This window comes from Tachyglossus aculeatus, chromosome 18 (genome assembly GCF_015852505.1).
Source record: "Tachyglossus aculeatus isolate mTacAcu1 chromosome 18, mTacAcu1.pri, whole genome shotgun sequence".
Lineage (NCBI taxonomy): Eukaryota > Metazoa > Chordata > Mammalia > Monotremata > Tachyglossidae > Tachyglossus > Tachyglossus aculeatus.
In genome coordinates this window covers 33,044,337-33,062,530 of record NC_052083.1, presented here as the reverse complement: position 1 = coordinate 33,062,530, position 18,194 = coordinate 33,044,337, and the positions used below count along the sequence as shown (strand labels likewise).

Here is an 18,194-nt window from a genome sequence, read left to right as displayed (position 1 = left end):
TACCCAACAGTGGGCTCACAGTCTAAAAGGGGGAGACAGAGAACAAAACCAAACATACTAACAAAATGAAATAAATAGAATGGATATGTACAAGTAAAATAAATAGAGTAATAAATATGTAGAAACATATATACATATATACAGGTGCTGTGGGGAAGGGAAGGAGGTAAGATGAGGGGCATGGAGAGGGGGATGAGGGGGAGAGGAAGGAAGGGGCTCAGTCTGGGAAGGCCTCCTGGAGGAGGTGAGCTCTCAGTAGGGCTCGTTGTGGGCAGGGAATGTGTCTATTTATTGTTCTGTTGTATTCTCCCAAGCGCTTAGTACAGTGCTCCGCACACAGTAAGCGGTCAATAAATATGAATGCAGTGTGGCTCAGTGGAAAGAGCCCGGGCTTTGGAGTCAGAGGTCATGGGTTTCAATCCCACCTCCGCCACATGTCTGCTGTGTGACCTTGGGCAAGGCACTTAACTTCTCTGAGCCTCAGTTACCTCATCTGTAAATGGGGATTGACTGTGAGCCCCACGTGGGACAACCTGATCATGTTATATCCCCCCAGCGCTTAGAACAGTGCTTTGCACATAGTAAGTGCTTAACAAATGCCATTATTATTATTATTATTATTACTATTATGAATGAATTAATGTGGGACAACCTGATTACCTTGTATCTCCCCCGGCGCTTAGAACAGTGCTTGGCACATAGTAAGTGCTTAACAAATACCAAAATTATTATTATTATTACTAAGCGCTTGGGAAGTACAAGTTGGTAACTTATAGAGCCGGTCTCTACCCAACAACGGGCTCACAGTCTAGAAGGGGGAGACAGACAACAAAACAAAACATATGGACAGGTGTCATGTCATCAGAATAAATAGAAATAAAGCTGGATGCACATCATTAACAAAATAGAATAGTAAATATGTACAAGAATAGTAAATATGTACAAGTGTATATGTTCCTTATATACACATGGATTGCCTTCCGTCCTCATTGCTCACTCTTACGGTGTTTCTTAAGCTCTTACCCTGTGCTGGGCACTGTACCAAGCGCTGGGGGGTTTAGATAATAATAATCATAATAATAATAATGGTGTTAAGCGATTACTATGTGCCAAGCACTGTTCTAAGCAGTGATGATAATAATGATGGTACTTGTTAAGCCCTTACTTTGTGTTGAGTGCAGTTCTAAGTGCTGGGATAGATACAAGGTTAGCAGATTGTCCCACTTGGGGCTCACAGTTGTAATCCCTATTTTACAGATGAGGTAACTGAGGCCCAGAGAAGTTAAGTGACTTGCCCGCAGTCACACAGCTGACAGATGGCGGAGCCGGGATTAGAACCCACGATCTCGGACTCCCAAACCTGGGCTCTTCCCAGTAAGCCACGCAGTTTAGATACCATCGAATCATGGGGACCCAATCCCTGTCCCATGAGGGGTCACGATCTTAATCTCCATTTTACAGCTGAGGCGACTGAGGCAAAGAAGTGTAGTGACCCCATGGAGGTGGTGCCAATGATGTGAACCAGAAAAAAAATAAAAGCTAAAAGCTAAATAAAAATAATAAAGTAAAAACTAAAATAATAAAAATGTTGGTATTTGTTAAGCACTTACTATGTGCTGAGCACTGTTCTAAGTGCTGGGGTAGATACAAGGTAATTAGGTTGTCCCACATGGGGCTCACAGTCTTAATTCCCACTTTACAGATGAGGTAACTGAGGCACAGAGAAGTTAAGTGCCTTGCCTAACGCCACACAGCTGGCAAGTTTGTGAAGTGTGGCCGAATGGGTACAGCAGGAGCCTGGGAGTGAAAAGGACCTGGGTTCTAATGCTGACCACCACGTGTCTGCTGTGCGAGCTGGGGCAAGTCTCTTCACTTCCCTGTGCCTCAGTTACCTCATCTGTAACATGGGGAGCCCCATGTGGGACAAGGATTGGGTCCAGCCTGATTTGCTTGTATCCACCCTACCACTTAGTACAGTGCCTGGCACACAGTAAGCATTTAACAAATACCACAATTATTATTATTGAAAATAACCCAACTCACTAGAACTTTTTTTTAAAAGGATAACAATTTTATCCCCAAGTTACGTATTTGAAAACGAATTCCTAAGTAGATTTAGTGAGCTCCAGTGTTTTTTTGTTCTTTTTTACTTCAACAAATGTATTTTCAGGCCGCTTGAGAGATTTCTTTAGAAGGGAAACACGATTCATTTTCCTTCTCGGAAAGCAGAGATTCAGTTTCGTTTTCCAACTAGAGCACTGAAAAGGAGGGGAGGAGTTAGAAATTGTAATATAAGTAGGAGGTAGCTGAATCTTGCTGGACCATTTGCTTCCAGCCCTGAAGAAGAGCTGGTAAGTGTTATTTCTTTTTCAAATAACTTGCCTGTTTATTAGCAAACCTCTCTATTTATGCTTAAGACGTAGTGAATAGGGCGAAATGATGTTTGGCAGTTAAACCTGAGTCATTAAAAGGGAGAGCATCGGATTCCTGAAATGTACTCCGAAGCAATAACTCAGGGCCTGACGATTATTAAAAACGTAGAAGGAGAGGGTGTCCCCCAAGTCTCATGATCCTGGGGCTCCAAAGTTTTGGGGTGCTGCCATACCTCCAGTGTTTTTGGAGAGCCCCCCCCTCCACTAAACCCTAGATGTAGAGACTGATTAACTGATTGAGGTAAGGACCTTGGGTCTGTCAAGAGGATGGGGCAGGAGTGGTTCTCAGCAATTAATCAATGGTATTTATTGAGCGCTTACTGTGTGCAGAGCACTGTCTTAAGCGCTCAGGAGAGAACAATACAATAGAGCTAGTGGACCTGATCCCTGCCCACAAGGAGCTTTTAATTTTGCACAATCAGTCCGTCGATGGTATTTAGTGAGAGCTTACTAGTGCAGGCCACTATTCTGTGTAACAGCGGTGGATTAGTTTAAATGTTGATGGGTTGCCTTTGCTTAATTGTCATTTCTGGATTTTTTTTTTTCCCTTTAGGACTGTGAATACGTTGTGAGCAGGAACTGTCTTCAGCAAAGGGCAGTCCTAACTCTGCCACCGGCTTGCTGGGTGATTTGGGTAAGTTGCTTAACTGCTCTGGGCACCAGGTTCCTCATCTGTAAAATGGGAATAAAACCCCTTCCTCTCCTATATTCAGAGATGCTATGGGGACCATCTTTTTTATGGTATATATTCAATGCTTATTATATATCAAATGCTGTTCTAAGCACCGGGGTAGATACAAGTGAATTAGGTTGGACATATTCTCTGACACCCCCCACCCCGCACCCGGGGGTGGGGGGCTCACAAAAGATAATTGATCTGAAAATTCTATGCCAAAGTAGTAAGAATTGTACTTTGTTACCACTGATGCACTCAGGAACAAAACTGTCCTGTTAGTTAACCATTACCAAAGTGACCACACACTTGGGTCGTGGTTTCAGACCGATCCTCTTTATTAAAGGGATCCAGTGGCCCCCAGATGCCAGGATCAGCATCCTATCAATGTCTGGTAGACACACACCTTTACAGCAAAGCCCTGAGCCTTTTATAGCCCAAGAAATCCCAATTTCCAACTGCTTCCCAGACTCTTCCCCTTAGTTCCCAATCCACCAGGCCCTAAATAATAAGCAAGTTTCTCCTTCCTTTTGCTGATGGTAAGGGGGAACATCTACTCTTAAAGGAAGTTCCTCTCCTAATGAGGAAAACAGTATAGATTTCCCTTCCTTTTGTTGATAGTATGCGGGAACACTTTGCTTTGTTGCTAGGATACGTGAACCTTCTCCTTGATCAGTTCCAGAGATGAAGAAATCATCTGCTCAGGACTAGTGCAGGCTCAATATGGAGTATTTTAATCTGTTGAACAATTGATGGTATTTACTGAGTACCTACTGTGCAGAGAACCTTGTGCTAAGCACTTGGATGAGTACAATAGAACAGAGTTGGTAGACTCATTCCCTGCCACAATTAGTTTACCGTCTAGGAGAAAAAAAATCTTGCTATTATTCTGTACTTGGCACACCTTGTGACCAGTAACCCCCAGGGATCTTTGGGGAAAACGTACTAAAACAAGATAGTATCATTTACATTGCAGAATGTAGGTTTGCTGTGGGCAGGGAATGTATCTGTTATATTGTACTCTCCCAAGCACTTAGTACAGTGCTCTGCACAAGGTAAGCGCTCAATAAATAAATTGATTATATTTATCTTGTCCATTCCAAGTTGCCTAGAACAGAGATCTTCACAATAAGGCAATCCATAAATATTTTTGATGATGGATGGATTATTGCGAGGTAGTGGCATCTCCTTGCTTGGAGGATTTAAAAAGTAGAATACAGCTGCTTATGCTTGGGGTGGTGTAAAATATAGCCAGACCTGAAAGCAGCGGGCAGACAGGGTGACCTCTCAAGATTTCTTCTATCTATCTGGCTGGCTTAGAATGAGTAGCTGCTCCTATTCACCTGTTTATTCTCTTTGTTGATAGGTAAAAGATGGCAACCCCATCTGAGAAAAATGACATGTCCAATATGATGCCCTTCCTACCAGAGCCCCAGTTGGTAAATGGAGGCAGCCAACCATCGGAGAAAAGAAAATCGAAAGCAAAGGTAAAAAAAAAAGAAATTTTACATTGAACAAATTCAAGAGTTTCAGCCTTTCTAAGCCAGGGTCTTCCTATTTTTGCATGCATCACCTTTCTCCATAAAAAAAAAAATTGTAACTATTATATTTTTGGATGGTTAATCTAGGAGAGGGTAGAATAGAGATGGAAGAATAAGTGGATGGAGGGAGAAGGGAGGGGTTGGAGAGGAGTCTGGGGAGGGAGAAGACATTTAAGAAGGTGGGAACAGAGAAGGGAATCAGAGTGGGATGATTGGATTTTTTTTTCCAGGTACAGGGGGAATGGAAATAGTGGGAGATACATTAAGTTTTGCTTGTCTTACTGTGGTGTCAAGAGTTAGGGAGGGACATGGGGGGAGGGTAAGTGAAGCTGGTGGTTAGAGGGGCAGGGAGTCCATGACCCAGGAGGGAAGAGGAAGGGGAACCAACTAGCATTCATTCAGTCCTCAGTCGCTACTGAAGGTGCTGTTGCCGTGGGCTCCTTCCCTCTGTTCCATCTCTTGGAGACAGCGACCCCAGGCTCAGCGAGGAGCTGGAAAAAGAGGGCATCTGTCCCAAACGGGGCTCCCAGACAGGGCTCCGAGGTCACTTGGCCAGAATCGTCAGGGTGAGATGGCAGTTTAGACAATCTTCCATCATCCTTCCCCATGGCAAGCTGGGGGGTGGGGACCCCAGGAGGGTCCCGAGGGAGCTCCACGGACAATCCCAGAGAAGCCGACCAGCGGAACTCTGGGCAGTCAGTGGGAACAGCTTACTGCTGGCTCTCTGCCCGGGCTATGAGAAAATGAGAACGGAAGCAGTACTGTTGCTGGAACAGACCAGTACTGATTCAGTCTCTCATAGGGCAGCAAAATGGTTGGGATAGTACTGTACTATCTGTACTTCCCAAGAGCTTAGTACAGTGCTCTGCACACAGTAAGCACTCAATAAATACGATTGAATGAATGAATGACCATCCAAAATTTTCCTTTCTACATCCCCAAACCCTCTCCTTCCTGACACCCCCTGCTTCTGGCATTTAGGATGTCCCCACCCCCAGTTTGCTAGGGAGAGGGGTAATGGAAGGATCTTTAGGATGTACTGAGATCCCAAAAACAAGTTAAATGGGAAGCAGGGTCTGCCTGAGGTCACGGGCTGAGTAAACTGCTCTGCACGTTCAGAATTGGCCTAGAACTTCCAATTCCTGAGAGCATGGATGGCTCCACTTGGTGAGGTCTCGGTTCTTGTGCCGAACCTCCCTACTCCTTCCCTGCGGTCCCAGGGCAGTAGCGGGGGCTCGGCCCACTGAGTCTGCTTCATTGCCTGCAGGCTCCACCCAGGGCCCGGTTCTCAAGGCTTCCCACATCCCAGCTGCCTGGTAAAATGGAAGCCAAGCTGCTTTGACTGTGGGGAATGGGGAGGGGGGAGGGAAGGGTGTGAAAAGATTGAGGGAGAGCGGGCCTGGCTGAGCTGAGCCTGAAGGCAGATGGAGGCCTGGAAAGCCGAGCCTGTGGTGGCGGGACTCTCAGTCCGGCTCCTGCCTCACTGGCTTCAGGTGGAAGATGAAGAGTAACAAACCTGAGTAGTGCCTGTGGGAAGAGAGGAGGCGTAGTCTAGTAGAAGGAGCATTGAGAATCAGGATACCTGGGTTCGGTCCCAGCTCTGCCCCTGGCCTACTGTGTCCCCTTAGGCAAATCAGCCTCTAGGCTTGTTTCCTCATCTGTCAAAGGGGGGTGAGATACTAGAGTGTGGAACATACACTGTGTCTATCCTCATAACCTCTCTCCCCAACCCAGCCCCAACACTCCACTCCTCTGACACCATCGACTCCTTGCCCATGTATTCCTTCTGGCCTAGGACTCCCTCCCCCTTCACAGCCAACAGTCCATCACCCTTCCCGCTTTCAAAACCCTCCTAAAATCACATCTCCTCCAAGGGACCTTCCCTAACTAAGCCCTCATCTCCCCTATCTATCCTCTCCTATCCATCAACTATGGATTTGGCGGTGTATCCCTGAAGCACTTTGATTCTCACCCCAGCCCCACAGCACTTATGTAAATATACTTTACTTTACTAATATACTTTACTATTTCCCCTGTCCCTGATCTAGTTTAATGTCTATCTCCCCGCTCTGGACTGTAAGCTCATGGTGGGCAGGGAACGGGTCTACCAACTCTGTTACATTGTACTCTCCCAAGCACTTTGCACAGTACTCTGCACACTGCAGAAAGTCAATACAATCGACTGATTGTTGTGCCGAGCTCTTAGTGCACTGCTCTACATACACAAGTACTCAATAAATATCATTGATTGACAAGCTTGTATCTACCCCAGCTCTTAACACAGGGCGAGTACTTGATAAATGTCATAGTTGTTTTGGGGTGCTGAGATGACAAGTGCTACTGCGAGTGACTTAGAGATTGTAAGCCCCGTATGGGGCAGGGACTGAATTGGACCTGATTTGCTTGACTCTACCCCAGTGCTTAATTATAACAGTGCTTGGCATCTAATAAGGGCTTAACAATGCCACCATTATTATTATGCTGCCATCAGCACAGCCACTGATGTTCAGTTCCCCATGCACCATATCCGCAATACAGCTTAAGAGCCTCAATTAATCAATCAATCAATGATTTTTTAATGGTATTTAAGTGCTTACTATGTGCCAGGCACTGTACCAAGCAGTGGGGTAGATACCAGCTAATTAGGTTGGACACAGTGAGTGACCCACATTCATTCATTCAATCGTATTTATTGAGTGCTTACTGTGTGCAGAGCACTGTACTAAGTGCTCGGGAAGTACAAGTTGGATGTGGCTCCCTGTATTAATTCCCATTTTACAGGTGAAGTAGCTGAGACACAGAGAAGTGAAATGACTTGCCCAAAGTCGTATAGCAAACAAGTGGTGAAGCTGGGATTTGAACCCGGTCCTTCTGACTGTGAGGCCCCTGCTCCATCTACAAGACCATGCTGCTTCTCTGTTATGGAGTGCTTACTGTGTGCAGATCACTGTACTAAGAGCTCGGGATAACACAATCGGTAGATATGTTCCCTGCCCACAATGACCTTACAGTCTAGAGGGGAAAGCAGCATGGCTTAGAGGATAGAGCAGGGACCTGGGTGCTAATCCTGGCTCTGCCACTTGTCTGCTGTGTGACCTTAGGCAAGTCGCTTCACTTCTCTATGACTCAGTTACTCATCTGTAAAGTGGGGATCAAGATTGTACATCCCATGTTGGACATGGACTGTGTCCAACCCGATCAGCTTGAATCTACCCCAGCGCTTATTCATTCATTCAGTCATATTTATTGGGCACTGACTTTATGCAAAGCACTGTACTAAGTGCTTAGTACAGTGCCTGGCACATAGTAAGCACTTAACAAATACCATTAAAAAGGGGGCAGGGGAGACAGACATTCAACGTAAATAATTGAATTTCAGATATTTACATAAGTGCTGTGGGGCTGAGGGAAGGGTGAATAGAGGGTGCAAATCCAAGTGCCAGGGTGACACAGAAGGAAATGGGAGGAAAGGAACTGAGGACCTAGTCGGGGAAGGCCTCTTGGGAGGAGGTGTGCCTCCTGTATATATGTATATATGTTTGTACATATTTATTACTCTATTTTACTTGTACATATCTATTCTATTTATTTTATTTTGTTAGTATGTTTGGTTTTGTTCTCTGTCTTCCCCTTTTAGACTGTGAGCCCACTGTTGGGTAGGGACTGTCTCCATATGTTGCCAACTTGTACTTCCCAAGTGCTTAGTACAGTGCTGTGCACACAGTAAGTACTCAATAAATGTGATTGATTGATTGATTGATTCAATAAAGCTTTGAAGGTGGAGAGAGTGATTGTCTGTTGGATAAGAAAAGCGAAGGGGTTCCAGACCACCGGCAAGGATGTGGGCAAGAGGTTGGCAGTGAGGTAGATGAGCTCGAGGTACAGTGAGTAGGTTGGCCTTGGAGGAGCAAAGTGTGCGGGCCGTGCTGTAGTAGGAGAATTGCAAGGTAAGGTAGGAGGGACAAGGTGATCGAATGCATCAAAGTCACTAATAAGGCAAGAGCTTCACAGGGGAGGCTAGATCCAGCAGGGGAAACCAGGCTGAATCCTATAGCCATGGCAAACCAGCCTAAGGCCAGAAGCTGGAGTGCTGGGAAGTGGGTCAAGAAAGGGGGAACCCCCAAGCAGTGTTAGGTTTCTTTTTCCTACTGGTCTCAGCTAGTAATGCCCACCGTGCTCCAGACCTTCCTTTCCGTCTTCCACAAAGTAGCACAAGGAGTTTGTCGGGAAACACCGTATCTGATCTTCCGCTACTTGGAACTTGGGTTCTGAGCCAGAGTAAACCTTTTACTTAGCAGATGAAAGCAACACCCTGCTTGTATGACGAATACGAGGAGAAGGTTCGCCCCTGCATCGATCTCATCGATTCTCTGCGAGCCCTGGGGGTGGAGAAGGACCTGGCGCTGCCCGCTATCGCCGTGATTGGAGACCAGAGTTCTGGGAAAAGCTCTGTCCTGGAAGCGCTGTCTGGAGTCTCTCTCCCCAGAGGCAGTGGTAAGAGCTACTTAATGCAGCCCACGGAACTTCCTGAGGGAGTAGGGGGTGAGCGGAGTGTGCCCAAGTGTGAATGGCCTGGCTGGCTTCAAAACAGGTGGGCTGTCCAGATGGGGATGGAAGTATTGAAGTGTGCTACCCTGCATGACTCAGTGGCTGTGTGGGTTCTTAGTCGATCCGATCTACAGCTATCCATGTCTTTCTGCCCCAAAAGTTCCCAGCCATTCTAAGAGCTGGAGGCAGGAGGGGGACTCCTTGGAGTAGCCGGGGTTGGCATCATGGGGCACTCTAGCAGAGGCAGAAGAGAAGCCCCTTCCTCCAAGTTTGGCAGGGTTGAGGAAGGGGTCCGTAAGCATCTCTCCAAGTCCACCCTGACGGAACCCATACCGTGGCATTTGTACCAACTAAAACCCACATGGTTTCTCCCGACCACCAGCCGTTCCCTAAGTTGGGGATCGATGTTTGTGGCTCTGAACTCCCTTCGGGCAGCATGAGAGCCAAGAGTAAAGGACCCAGTTTGCCATTTTATCAGTAAGACTTACGCTTCTTTGAAATGACCGCATATAGGCATTGTCACCAGATGCCCCTTGGTGCTGAAACTGAAAAAGCTGGGCTGTGACCAACAATGGAATGGAAAAATCGGCTATCGTGACCTAGAAATTCCTCTCCCAGACCCCTCAGTGGTGGAACGCGAAATACATCAAGGTAAAAACCCTATGTTTTACAACTGTGCCACCATATTCCTTCCCGGGCTTCCTGTTTTAATTACAAGATTAAACTATCCCAGTTGAGATCAGAGCTGCATCTTTACTGTGATCAGGTCTGTGATGGCAGTAGAGGGAGAAAGATGAATGAACACACACGTCTAGTGTGGGGTAAAGCAGAATGCAGTGCCTTGCACGCAGATGTTTAATATTATTTGAACTGTCATGTGCAGTTTGATAGTGAAGGAAGTGCTTAGTACAGTGCTTCCCAGTGAATAACGGCTCAGTAAATACTGTGGGTTGGCCCGAGGCTGCCATGCCAAAAATGCATTCCTGCGGAAGAAGTCTAAAATCAAATGTTCAAATGAACCATTTTTAGAAACTGGGTTGAAGACTTCCTCAGGGAGGCAGCTTTAAAGTTCCTTCATTCATTTATTCAATCATACTTATTGAGGACCTACTGTGTGCAGAGCACTATACTAAGCACTTGGGAAGTACAAGTTGGCAACATATAGAGACGGTCCCTACCCAACAACGGGCTCAGTCTAGAAAGGGGAGACAGACAACAAAACATGTGGACAGGTGTCAAGTCATCAGAATAAATAGAAATAAAGCTGGATTCACATCATTAACAAAATAGAATAGTACATATGTACAAGAATAGTAAATATGTACAAGTGTATATGTTCCTTATATACACACGGATTGCCTTCCGTCCTTCATAGTACATGGAGATTTCTTAGCATTCAGAAGAGATAGATAAGCTGATGGATGTCTGTTTCAGTGAATAATTTTATTTATATTAATGTCTGTCTCCCCCTCCAGACAGTAAGCTCGTTATGGGCAGGGAATGTGTCTGATTATTGTTATATTGTATTCTCCCAGGCTCTCCCGGTAAGTGCTCAATAAATACAGTGGACTGCCTGAATATATATATTGCCCTCCTGAGTCAGTTACCCCAAGTTATTTTCCCTGAGCTGGTGTTCACTTTGCATTGAAGCTCCCCTCCAGTTTTTTTTTTTTAAGGCTTCATTTACAATCACATTCAGTTGAGGTGTTTTTCCTTTCGAAGTTAAAGCAGGAGATTAGACTTTAGAAGAACTTCTTCACCGGAAGGATTTTTCAGATAGTGGGATGGGTGATTTGACCAGACAGGAGAGGTTCTTGCTTTGAGAGTCAGCTAGTTCCACTCTCCTGCCTGGGATGGGGGGCGAGGGGCCAGTCTTTCTAGCTGGGAGTGGTTCAGAGGGCCTGCTGAAAAATTTCTCAGATGACAGACTGACTTAGAACCCCTTGGAAACAGCAGGTATTTTATAAGATCCTGGGGTTTGGCTAGTTGGTCTGATTCCCTCTGGTAAGGGTATAATTGGTGATGGGGCCGGGGGTCGGGGGTGGAATCTTTTCTCTTTTTTTTTTTCAGCTCAAGACACTATGGCTGGGACAGGAGTGAGCATTAGCGAGGAGCTAATTACACTAGAGATCAACTCACCCAATGTCCCAGATCTGACCCTGATTGACCTTCCGGGGATCACCAGGGTGGCTGTGGGCAATCAGCCCCACGACATTGGCAAGAAGGTAAAACCTCTGGGCCCTCTACACCAGGTGAAGGAGGCTTTCGTGAGGAGGGGGACAGGGTAGCCCACAACGGTCACTTTGGCTGAGGTTGTGCTGGGATACTTTGTGATCCAGAGTTCCTTTAAATAAGTAGCCCGTCGCTATTCGTCATGGTCTTTTTGACTAAGGGTACAGAGGCCAGACAATCAATCATTTGTCGGTTTGGAACTGCACCTTTTTGAAGACCAGTTATTTGCCCCCTTTGGATCTCCCAAAATTAACGGAACCCAAGCCTGTCTGTCCAGGCAAGATGGGAAAATGCCCTGAGGCTTAGCTGTTAAGAGAAAAAAGGAAATTTTTTAAAAAAGCCACATCCTCCGCAGATTCGGCCACTGGGAGCTGTAGCTGACAGAATAGACCTTAGGGAAGGTGACAGAGAAGAACAAAGGGCATAGATATGACTACAGCCCATGGGAAATGAGGATGAATGGGGAGGTTGATGACGAGGTCTGGTGTTCAGTGAGCCAGCAGAGGTTCGAACCGTCTCTTCACATGTAACGTTTCCATTGGAAGGGTTGACTCTGAATAACTTTCATTTTGCCTTCTGATCATCTAATTTGAGGTTCAAGCAGCTAGCTAGTTACCTCGAGGTGAGTAAGTGAGATTTCCAGCCAGTCTGGTCTTGGGCACAACCCAGCATCTTTATCACTTAACCACTCAATTATATTTATTGGGTGGTTAGTGTGGGCCGAACACTGTACTAAGTGTTTGGGAGGGGATCCATTGTTGAATGTTGTCGATGCAACGCTCTCCCCTGCAACAGGATAAGTGTGCCCTCTTCATGAAACTCTTAATGGCCAGGGGAAAATAGCACCATACAGACTCAGAAGCGAACCGAGAGGCTTTTCTCCTCCCCCTGCACCCACCTACTCTTATACACGTGTGCACACACAAACATATATGCACACACACACACACACACACACACACCTCTCTCTCCCACCCCCAGTCCTATCCTCATTGGTGTGTTTCATTCCAGATCAAATCTCTCATCCATAAGTATATAAAGAAGCAAGAGACGATCAATTTGGTGGTGGTGCCAAGTAATGTGGATATAGCGACCACGGAGGCGCTAAACATGGCACAGGAAGTGGACCCCAAAGGAGAGAGAACTCTGGGTAAGAAAGGGTGCCTAATTTCACTGTGCACCAAGTAGAAATTGAAAGATGTTCATGGCCATAACACCTCAGTGTTATGCATTCATCTGACTTCAAGTTCACTCTAACCTGGAGACAAGCTTTGTGGAATCTTAGCTGGTTTTCTGAAAGTGGCGGGGGGAGAGAAAGCGAGAGAGAAAGAACATGTGTACATACCATTTTGTGCAGTCATTTTCTCTTATTTACTCAGAATTTGCAAATATCTCCTTCAGGACATCTGTACTTGGATGTCCTGCTGAAACCTCCAACTTATCCAAAACAGAACTCATCTTCCCACCCAAACCCTTTCCTCCCTGTGACTTTCCCATCAAGCCAGACAGTGCCACCATCCTCCATCTCACAAACTCATAACCTTGGCATTGTCCTCAGCTCATTCAATCTTTCACAGAATCTTGCTTGTTCTACCTTCAGAACATTTCTCGAATCCGTCCTTTCCTCTCCATCCAGACTGCTACCATGCTGATTTAAGCACTACTAATTTCTCAGCCTGATCAGCCTCCTTGCTGACCTTCCTGCATCCTGTCTCTCCGCTCTCCAGTTCATTCTTCACTCGGCTACCCGGAGCATTTTTCCAAAAAACTGTTCAGATGCTTGCCCATCCACATCAAAGCAGAAACTCCTTCCACTGGCTTTAAGGCACACAATCAGCTCTCTCCCCCCTACCTAACTTAACCTAACCAACCCACACACTTTGCTCCTCTAAAATCAACCTATTCTCTGCACCTTGATCTTGCCTATCCCACTGCGGGCCCCTTGCCTATGTTCTCCCTTGGGTTGGGAATTCCCTCCTCTTTCATAGGCAACAGTCCACCACTCTCCCCACCTTCAAAAACCCATCATCTCCAAGAGGCTTTCCCAGACTGACCGCTATATTTCCCCATCCACCCTCCTCTCTGCATCATCTATGCACTTAGCTGTGTACCCCTTGCACTTGGATACTCACCCCAGCCCAGAATACTTTCGTAAATACTCTTATGCTCTACTCTTCCTATTCCTGATCTTTTTTAATGTCTATCTAGATCTGTAGACCAAGTTCCTTGTGGGCAGGGATAATGTCTACCAACTCTTCTGTGCTACTTTCTCAAGAAATTAGTACAGTGTTCTGCACACAATAAGCACTCAGGAAATGTCACTGATTGATGGATTTTCTCTATTGCTCCTACTCCCAACATCAGGAATGACAGTACATACTGAGCCAGGCCCAGGCTCAGAAACGTAGTGCTGCACTGTAAGCGGGGCCCACCTCAGGAAAGAGTGGCGGCCCAAATTGTTCCTTCATTTACCCCTGCTTTCCAGGGGCAGAAGTGAGGACAAAATATGCCTCCCACCCTGAAATCACTAGCTTGCAGAACTCACTTCCCTATAAACCTACTTTTGTTGTACCCCAAGACAGTGGTCACTGGAGGTTCCTGACTTTGATCATGTAAATAAACATGGTTCCACGAGCCCAAGTCTGGAAAGACATTAAGCCAAGCCTAGAGGAAGTCAGGTCCTCTCAGGATGGCAGCTGGAGAGTGTCCAGTACTCTACCAGTCTCGACTACGGGAAGGAGAGTCAAGCAGGGGCATACCTGTTCCATTCCTAACTTGGGCAGTGGCTAGCGAGTGGAGGGCCATCTGCTACAAGTCATGACTCCCCTGTGCTGGGCAGCAGCAGCATGGGAGCTAGTTGAGGGCGGAGACTCAAGTTTACTGCGGGGAAAGAGGCAATGGTAAACCACTTTTGTATTTTTACCAAGAAAACTCTATGGCTACATTACCAGAGTGATTGCAGGTGGAGGTGGGGTGTTCGGGGAGAGATGTGTCAATGGGTCGGAAATGACTTGACAGCATAAGACAAGAGGGAGTCAGGCTAGAGGCAGGAGCTTGGCGAAAGAGAAGAGTGAGGAGGTCGAGAGGAGTTGAAGAGGAACCCAGGTGGATAAAGCAGAGGACCACCTCTTTGAAAAACTGCACTTCCTCTTCCAAATGAAAAGGTAGAGTGATTCAGTCAAAGTCTGAATGGAATTTGCCGGTATCCTAGGCAGAAGATTCATTCATTCAGTCGTATTCATTGAGCGCTTACTGTGTGCAGAGCACTGTACTAAGCGCTTGTAGCCCTGGGTGTCTCACTGGGCTTGCTCGGAGTTAAAGCAATGGGAAAAGTTCAGAGAAAGTGAGAATCTGGCTGCGAATATTTGTGGAGGGAAACTATCGGCCTGGTGATTTGATGACCAAGTGCCTTATAAGGGAAAGGACTATGACTTTATCCGATGATGCTGAAGTTGGTTAGGTGAGCAATCTTGCCATTGTTTCCGTACCTGCAGGAATCTTGACCAAACCAGATCTGGTGGACAAGGGCGCCGAGGAGAGCATCGTGAGCGTGGTTCGCAACCTCACCATCTTCTTGAATAAAGGCTACATGATCGTGAAATGTCGGGGGCAGAAAGATATTCAAGATAAACTGAGTCTGGCTATGGCAATCGAGAACGAAAGGCTATTTTTTGAGGAGCACGAGCATTTCAGGTAATACCATAAGCAAGGCCATCCTTGGGTGCTCATATACAAGTTACCGCTACTACTACTACTACTACTACTACTACTACTACTACTACTACAGATAGGAAAATATGACCAGGAAGGTAGAGATTAGCTGGGAAATGCCTTGTGGAGAAAGCGGCTTTGTAGTAGGGCTTGTGGGATGGGGACGGAGTTTGGTGCAGTGGAAAAGGAGTAAGAAATGAGTTGGTTATAGGGTAGCAGCGTGGGCCTGGTGTTCTAATCCCAGCTCTGCCATTTCTCTGATGTGTGATCTTGAGCAAGTCACTCAACGTCTCTGTGCCTCAGCGTCCTCACCTGTAGAATGGGGATTCGATACCTGTTCTCCCTCCTATTTAGACTTTAAACCCCTGATTAACTTGTATCTACCGCAGGGCTTAGAACAGTGCTTGCCACTTGTCTTATGCGGTTGAGTCATTTCCGACCCATAGCGACACCACGGAAGCACCTCTCCCAGAACGCCCCGCTCTCCATCTGCAATCATTCTGGTAGTGAATCCTTAGGGGTTTCTTGGTAAATATACGGAAGTGGTTTACCGCTGCCGCCTTCCATGCGGTAAACTTGAATCTCCACCCTCGATTCTCTCCCATCCCGCTGCTGCCCAGCATGGGTGAGTTTTGACCCATGTAGCAGATTGCCTTCTACTCGCTAGCCACTGACCGGGCTAGGAATGGAATGGGTATGCCTCTGCTTGACTCTCCCTCCCGTAGCCAAGACTGGTAGAGTACTGGAAACTCTTCAGGTGCGACCCTCAGAGGGGGTGCTTGACACTACTAAGTGCATAACAAATTCCATAATAATAATAGTTACTATTATTACTATTTTTATAGTCATGAGCAAGATCCAGTCAGATGGTTAGCTTGGAAGTAATGAAGAATGCTAGCTGAGGTAGAAGAAACTGTTTCGGTATGGAGGATGTGGATGGGAAGTGCCTTCAATCCAATGGTTAGGGGTTCTTTTTAATGCGCAGAGAAATGGGTAGCCACTGGAGGTTTTTGAGGAGTGGAGTAATGTGTTCTAAACAGCATTTTTAAGAAGATAGACCAAGCAGCTTTTGATAGAATAGACTGAAAGTTTACGAAAGAGGCCACGGGCAGGAGACTTGCTAGGATAGACTGAAGAGGGGAAAGACCAGTAAGACATTGTTCCCCTAATCCATCTGGTAGATGACGAAGGCTTGAATTCACTAGGAGGCCATAAGAGAGGAGAGGAAGGGGTGGATATATGAAATATGCAGAGGAGGAAGCAGCAAATTTTGGAGAGCCACCAAACGTGAGAGAGCCGTCAAAGGTGACACAAGTTGGGGGGCCTCTGGTACAAAGAGGATAGTGGTGGTGTTGACAGCGATAGGAAGGATAGGAGAGATTTCAGAGGGAAGATGTGGAGGACCATTCTGGCCATATGGAGTGCGAGGTTCAGTGACGTGTCCATGAGATGCAAATTTGTAAAGCAGGTGAGAGGTGTAAACTGATGAGGTTGGACTTCTGTCCACACGGAAGTGGGAGCTGAAATCATTTGAGCGGGGCAGTTCTCCAAGACAGCGAGCCTGGGATGAGAAAAGGAGAGGATCTACAGCCTCCACAATTAAGAGTGAGTGGCTAGAGCATCACAAAGGAGAACTAGGAGAGCACTGTGTCTGATTTGATTTTCCTCTGTCTACTGAGCGCATGGCATAGGGTAGCATGTAACAAATACCGTGATAAGGTGAATACCGGGTGGGTAAAATGGAGGCCGGAGCATTTCTACCAAGAAGGAATTGTCACCAGTGTCAGAGGCGGACAGATTGGAGCCCATTAGATGTAGTTAGAAGGGCTCCGAAGTCCAGACCAGGAGGAAGAATGGCTATGGGGCCAGCAGAAGAGACATGGGACCTCATTGAGGTGATGAGAGGGGAGGTGTTGGGGAGAGAATTTCAAGTCACCTCCACACTGTGTCTGCGCAAAAATTCTGCTTCAGAGTATTTCCTGGCCTACACCCAGTGATATGTTGGAGGGATTCATCTTCATCAGCATTGCTGTTGCTCTCCCCGTGGCTTCCTTCAGACTTTTCAAACCATCAATCAAACTTATTGAGCGCTTACTGTGTGCAGGGCATTGTACTAAGCGCTTGGGTGAGTACAATTTAACAGAATTGATAAGACATGTTCCCTGCCCACAACGAGCTTACAGTCTAGAATTTTCCAGTGTTTTCTCGCTCTCATTTTACCTCTAATAATAATAATAACGACATTTATTAAGTGCATACTGTGTGTCAAGCACTGTTCTAAATGCCGGGGTAAGATACGAGTTAATCAGATTGGATACAGTCCCTGTCCCACATGGGGTTCACAGTCTAAGTAGGAGGGAGAACAAGTATTTAATCCCCATTTTACAGATGAGGAAAACGAGGCACAGAGAAGTTATGTGACTTGTCCAAGGTCACACAGCACGCAAGTGGTGGAGCCGGCATTAGAATCCAGCTCCTCTTTCTCCCCCACCCATGCTCCTTCCACTAATCAATCTGCATTCACTTTATCAATGAAAATATAAATCTAATCTCTTGCAGAGTTCTTCTGGAGGAAAATAAGGCCACAGTTCCTGCCTTGGCTGAGAGACTGACAACTGAACTCATCGAGCACATTACTGTAAGCTAATGCAGGAGGGTCACTTGTTCCCCATAAAACATCCAGGCCCCCCCCTCAAAACAGAGCTGAGGTTTCCTTGCCTGTCAGGGATATCCTGCACGTCAAAAGCAAGGCCATGTTCACGTCCTGCCTTAGCAAGAGAAATCTCACAGCCTCCAGTCAGCCCTCCTAAGAGGCTGGAGTTGCGTTCCCAAAGAGCCCACCTTCGGAAAAGTCACAGCCCAGAGCTCACGCCTTAAGGACACCGCGCATGCCGCCCTGTATACAGACAGACACGTGTTGTGGGAAGAACGTACCCCCATTCCTCAACAGTTGGCAAGCAGAGTGGGTTATGAAAACACATGTTACAAGAGAACAAGCTAGAGTTCATTGTTTAGCCCTGTCTTCATTTATTCCCATCCTTCTCTCCTTGCCTTCTC

At 46.5% G+C, this 18,194-nt stretch overlaps 1 protein-coding gene and 2 non-coding genes across 4 annotated transcripts in view; 2 read left to right on the top strand and 1 right to left on the bottom strand.

The window, feature by feature from the left end:
• The first annotated feature begins 2,268 nt into the window (after positions 1 to 2,268).
• The window catches only part of LOC119940143 (interferon-induced GTP-binding protein Mx1-like), a 31,536-nt gene continuing 15,610 nt past the window's right edge, over positions 2,269 to 18,194 (top strand). The window contains exons 1-9 of one of the 2 annotated variants that reach the window (XM_038760217.1): positions 2,269 to 2,351; positions 2,986 to 3,066; positions 4,472 to 4,592; positions 8,945 to 9,140; positions 9,708 to 9,845; positions 11,265 to 11,419; positions 12,438 to 12,576; positions 14,921 to 15,119; positions 17,697 to 17,775. In XM_038760217.1, coding sequence (XP_038616145.1) covers positions 4,479 to 4,592; positions 8,945 to 9,140; positions 9,708 to 9,845; positions 11,265 to 11,419; positions 12,438 to 12,576; positions 14,921 to 15,119; positions 17,697 to 17,775 — 1,020 coding nt within the window. In that variant the 5' untranslated portion in view covers positions 2,269 to 2,351; positions 2,986 to 3,066; positions 4,472 to 4,478. Of the gene's footprint in view, positions 2,352 to 2,985; positions 3,067 to 4,471; positions 4,593 to 8,941; positions 9,141 to 9,707; positions 9,846 to 11,264; positions 11,420 to 12,437; positions 12,577 to 14,920; positions 15,120 to 17,696; positions 17,776 to 18,194 lie in introns of both variants that reach the window. The other variant, XM_038760216.1, reaches the window with a different exon arrangement.
• Positions 14,105 to 14,242, top strand: LOC119940489. The gene has a single exon (XR_005454967.1). It is a non-coding gene; the product is annotated as a small nucleolar RNA SNORA7 (small nucleolar RNA).
• On the bottom strand, positions 15,775 to 15,912 carry LOC119940522. The gene has a single exon (XR_005454995.1). It is a non-coding gene; the product is annotated as a small nucleolar RNA SNORA7 (small nucleolar RNA).